General features: G+C 37.8%; 1 protein-coding gene across 1 annotated transcript in view; it reads left to right on the top strand.

The window, feature by feature from the left end:
- Positions 1–5,274, top strand: part of dntt (deoxynucleotidyltransferase, terminal) — a 94,648-nt gene that overhangs the window by 44,122 nt on the left and 45,252 nt on the right. Inside the window, exon 7 of the mRNA XM_016487324.1 lies at positions 4,840–5,008. Within this exon, the coding sequence (XP_016342810.1) occupies positions 4,840–5,008 (169 nt within the window). The remainder of the gene's footprint in view (positions 1–4,839; positions 5,009–5,274) is intronic.

The following is a 5,274-nucleotide window of genomic DNA, read 5'->3' as shown; positions in this document are numbered from 1 at the left end:
TGGAATTGGCAGCTCAAAATCATTATAATATAGAATTGGGAGGTTTATGCCAATTCCCAGCCCTAGAATTTTATTGGTATTCTAAAGCACTTCCAGGAATACCATGTTTTTACCATGCACTTACTCACCAGAGTATGTGTCCAAAACAACACTGTTTTACCACAGTTTATAATGTTTTCAGAAGAGTCAGTTTTTGACTAGTGTCAAGTGTTTGAAGGTTTTTAAGCCAGACCTCCTCTCTGTTTCTCTCTCTGAGTAAAAACACAGTGTAGACGTGATAAATGTTCCTGCCAAACCACACTCATCACTTGCTGGTCATTTTTATGCAGCTGTCGGTCTCTGACGGTGTGTGTCTGGGACCGAGGGCTCCTGCGCTGTGCTGTGCTTCAGGAGCGTCGCATGCAAAACCCCTCGGAATATAAATACACTTATCGATGAGTCTAGTTTCATGTGTTATACATTCAGAGCTCATCAATCAGGCTGGGAAAAGGCCAGCCGTGTTCCCGCTGTCATCTCATTTATGAATTATGGTATGATTTTATTGTTAGCGTTTACAGCGATCGCCTCATCTGACCTGTTGTTTTATGGCCTCGAGTCTTAATGTGGATTTATGATGGAGGGCCGTGTTGTTAATTACTGATTGTTTAGGAAAATCTACTGTAAGTTTAATGAGGCACACCGCTAGTGTTTTTTAATCGTCAGGCCTCGTAATTTTCCACCGCTGTCTTCAGGCGCTCGTTTACACCCTGCTGATCTATAAACAACACGCTGGCTTCAAACAATTATGCAGATCCCGTTCGGGAGATTTCCAGTCGGGTGAGAGGCGGATCAGAAAGTCTCCTGTTGGAAAAGGTCTCGGTTTTCGTAGTGATTTCTCTGGCTGTGCGCTTGTGATGTGTTTATTTTGAAGTTCAGTGAATGACATCAAATATATGATGCTTTTCAACTTATAGCAGCATGCATCAGTCTCCACTTAAAATGTTTACAGTATTTATTAAATATCTACAGTATTTATTGAGAGAAATTAATACTTGACGAGGATGCATTAAATTAAGCAGTAAAGACATTTATAATGTTACAAAAGATTTCGATTTCAAATAAATGCTGTTTTTTTTAAACTTTCTATTCATCAGAGAGTTCTGAAAAATATTTCTGAAATTCTGAAAAATGTATCACAGTTTCCACAAAAATACCTATTTGTCGGCACAACTGTTTTCAACATTGATAATAATCAGAAATGTTTCTTGAGCAGCAAAGCAGCATATTAGAATGATTTCTGAAGATCATGTGACACTGAAGACTGGAGTAATGATGCTGAAAATACAGCTGTGCATCACAGGAATAAATTACATTTTACTATATATTTACAGCTATTTTACATTGTAATAATACTATTTCATATTATTATATTATAATATTTCTATTCATTTCTATAATATTTCTATTTCTATTATTATAATATTTCGCCAACCAATCAGAAGCGTCGTGATTCCCTGAGACAAGCCAACGAGGAAAACCATGTTTTCAACCAAACGCAAGTAAACAAAGTCTCCTTTCTCGCAAAAAAAAATTGGTGCTGAATCTATCTTAAGTAGCTAAAAATAAGCCAAATCTCTGCTTTTGTGATTTTCTTGGGGTGCGATTTAAGAACTAGCAGCTACTAGACTTTTGGGACTTCACTCAAACACAGTAACTCTCATCCTCTCAACTGTATGTGTGTGTGTGTGTGTGTTTGTGTGTGTTTTTAGTAGTAGTTTCATGTATCTTAGAGTAGCAAATAATAAATTCTTGTTTAATTTTAAAGAAGCAGTGTCTTGTGTTCTGTGTTTATAAAGCTAACCTCATGCCCAGATCTTGTTACCTAGCAAATACATTATCACTAGCATGTACAGTATTATGACCTTTGGCCAAGGGAATAATATAAATATCAAAATTGTTAAGATATACTAATTTGAACGTTTCGCTGGACGAATAGTTGATAAAGTGTAAACTATCAATTTTGAATCGAGTTGATTTAAAATCTTTGGGTTCGATTCCCTTTGAACTTGAACTAGTTCCTTACATCAAATATATTTTAACTTCATTGCAATGTATGCAGATATATACAAAAATGTAAGTAGTTTTGAGAACTCTGAGTGATGAATCTCTCGTCACGATTTTGGGTGAAGTATTGTTTTACATTTGCATTTATGTGTTTGGTAGATGCTTTTATCGAAAGCAACTTTAAAGTGCACTCAAGTCTGTCACTCAAGGTGCTTTATCACTGAAAGTCGTTTTCTCTATGGAGAAAATTAATGTTTTTTTTTATTTTTTTATTTCTGGAATCACGGTTGTGCTCTATTAAGTGTGACAGCAGCACAAGGGAAGAAGTTCACAATATTAGAAAGCAGATCAAAAACACTAAGATAAAAACCAGGAACGTCTCCTGTATATTTCTCTTTAAGGCTGACAAAGAAAGTTTTTGTTGGTAGTACCATTTTTTTTTTGTACATTAAAGGAATAGTTCACCAAAAATTTAAATGTGCTGGAAGTGCGCTCACTCTCAGGCCATCCAAGATTAGGATGAGTTTGTTTCTTCATCAGATTTGGAGAAATGTAGCACTGCATCAGTGTCTCAGCAATGGATGCTCTGCAGTGAATGGGTGCCGTCAGAATGAGAGTCCAAACAGCTGATAAAAACATCACAATAATCCACAAGTAATCCACACCACTCCAGTCCATCAGTTAACATCTGAAGAAGACAAAAGCTGAAACAAATCCAGCATTAAGACGTTTTTTTAACTCAAATCTGAGTCCATAATCCATAATAACCCTTCCTCCAGTGAAAAAGTGTTCTGGTGTGAATCAGGAGAGAAATCTGCACAGATCAAGCACTGTTTAAACAGCTCTAAACTAATATGTGGCTGGATTTTGATGTGAGAGACAACTGGAGATGCACTTTTTCACTGAAGGAAGTTTTTTATGGATTATGGACTTGTATTTTACCTGAAGCAATGGTTTGAAGTTAAAAACATCTTGATTCTGGATTTGTTTCAGCGTTTGTCTTCTCCAGATGTTCACTGATGGACTGGAGTGCTGTGGATTACTTGTGGATTATTGTGATGTTTTTATCAGCTGTTTGGACTCTCATTCTGACGGCACCCATTCACTGCAGAGCATCCATTGCTGAGACACTGATGCAATGCTACATTTCTCCAAATCTGATGAGTTTTCTCAGGGAAACTCCTCTCACATTTTCTTCAGACAGTGTAAAAGTCTAGTTTGTCATTCAATCTTTTATTCATCCGCTCTGGTCGCAGGGTTCTTGGATTCATTTACATACATACACACACACACAAAATATTTATTTATTTATCAACTGTTCATAATATCCCATTGCATATATATGTGAATCATTTATTTATTTATTTAGATGCAATTGTTATTTTTTTTACTGTTTGATAGTAAGATATATTTGTCAGATGTTGCTCTTTTATAGATCAGATGTCATGTTTTCGTTTTGCTTAAGTTTCTCGAATGTTTCTCCCTAAAATTTATTTGGTGAAATACAAATAGACACAAATGAGTCAATACTTGACACAGAGCCAGAGTATAGAGCTGTAAAAGTCTGATGCTCTTTCTCTGTTACTGAGAGTGAGAGGAAAACATCTGAGAAACAGGAGAGACCAGCAAAAACAATTGAGATAATGAACAGATCTGATGTGATTTTGTGTCGTGTGGATGTGTGTGTTTGGTGCTGCTATGCACTGAGGCAGTCTTCGAACTATACTGTGGACTTTGTGGGAGCCCACTTGTTTTTTTATAACGGGGGGGTTCGTGCGTTTGCGAGTGCCTTACGCGTGGCTTACAATGACTTACAAAGATACATAACTGCTACAAGTGTATGCACTACTTGCTTTATGCAAGCACTATATAGGATAAATCACTATACAGGATTTACCCTATTATACTTTATCGACACGAACTGATAGGTGAAACAACGTCAAACTGATGAAGATGTTTTCTTAATTTGCTGGTGTTTTTTCAATTTGCATGTGTTTTCTTAAGTTGCAGTGCCTTGAGCTCTCTCGGCCACCGTAGGAATTTGCACCGCAGCGCCCCCACACCTTGATGCTCATGACAAGAATAGCATGTATAGTTATCTTTATTGAAGTGAATTAGGTTTAAATCGCCGTCATTCATGAATGAATGATATTTTTGCAATTTTACACATAATAATCCACGATGATCACATTACACAAAACTGAAATTGCACGTCAAAATAACACGTTGTCAATATTTTTTGAGACCCCCCAAAATTTCACAAATCACGTTTTCAGGGGAGCCCATGTCTTATTAAGGGGAGCCGAGCTCCCCCTAGCTCCCCCGTAGTTCGCACCCTGCACTGAGGGTTTGTTTATGATGGGTTTTCTGTTTAAACTTCAGGTGGAATGAACTGTGTCCTGCGCAGGCTTCAGTCTGTCTGGAGGATTAATGTCACAGGATTCACTCGGGGCCTACCAACAAAATAACTCCCTCAGAATAAACTGTGTATCACATTTCTACCATGTTAATGTAAGAAGGTGTTTGTTGTACCTCGAGGGTCTGTTTGGTCTATGAGAAAATGTGACCACGAGGTTACGGATCTTAATAACATTCGGCAGGCAGAAAATGCCAAACATCCTCATGCAATCATACAGTGTTTGCGGAGCATGAATGAATTTCTGATCATGAATAGGGTGTTTTATTCTTTCTGACTGTCTCGTCTGTAGTGTTTTGTTCGGTGTGGTTGTAAAGTTTCTCTTTTACAGCCGGTGTTTATGTGAGTTATTCAGAGGTCAGCTGTCTGTACGGACACAGATGCTCTCCATTCTGTTGTTTTTGCTGCCCTTGGTCCTTCGGGCTCGCCGATGGTGATGAGAATTATGGGAAGAGAGGCACTCGACTGCTTTAAAACCTACATGGGCTCATCTCGACATGTCACGCTTCAGATCAGATTTCTGATGGTTTGTGTGCTTTGTAAGGAAAGGTGCTGTATATATAGGTGACCGTGATTTCACCAAGTACAACATGTTCCTGGATCAACATTCCAATCAACCAATCAGAATTGAGGGATAACTTTAAAGGAAATATCAGTTTTAGGCTTACAATCAGGGTTAGGTGCTTCTACACCCTTGTTAATCAGCTATCATTTCACACTGATTTTAGGAATAAAGTATGGGTAGGGTTAGGTTTAGGGGTAGGGATTGGGATTGGGTTTACTCTATATTTTTGGACAGTTATGTTGATCCAGGA

This window comes from Sinocyclocheilus anshuiensis, unplaced genomic scaffold, assembly GCF_001515605.1.
Source record: "Sinocyclocheilus anshuiensis isolate Anshui unplaced genomic scaffold, SAMN03320099.WGS_v1.1 scaffold709, whole genome shotgun sequence".
In the NCBI taxonomy this organism is placed as follows: domain Eukaryota; kingdom Metazoa; phylum Chordata; class Actinopteri; order Cypriniformes; family Cyprinidae; genus Sinocyclocheilus; species Sinocyclocheilus anshuiensis.
The sequence above is the reverse complement of the archived record's forward strand: the minus strand, read 5'-3'. Positions and strand labels throughout refer to the sequence as shown.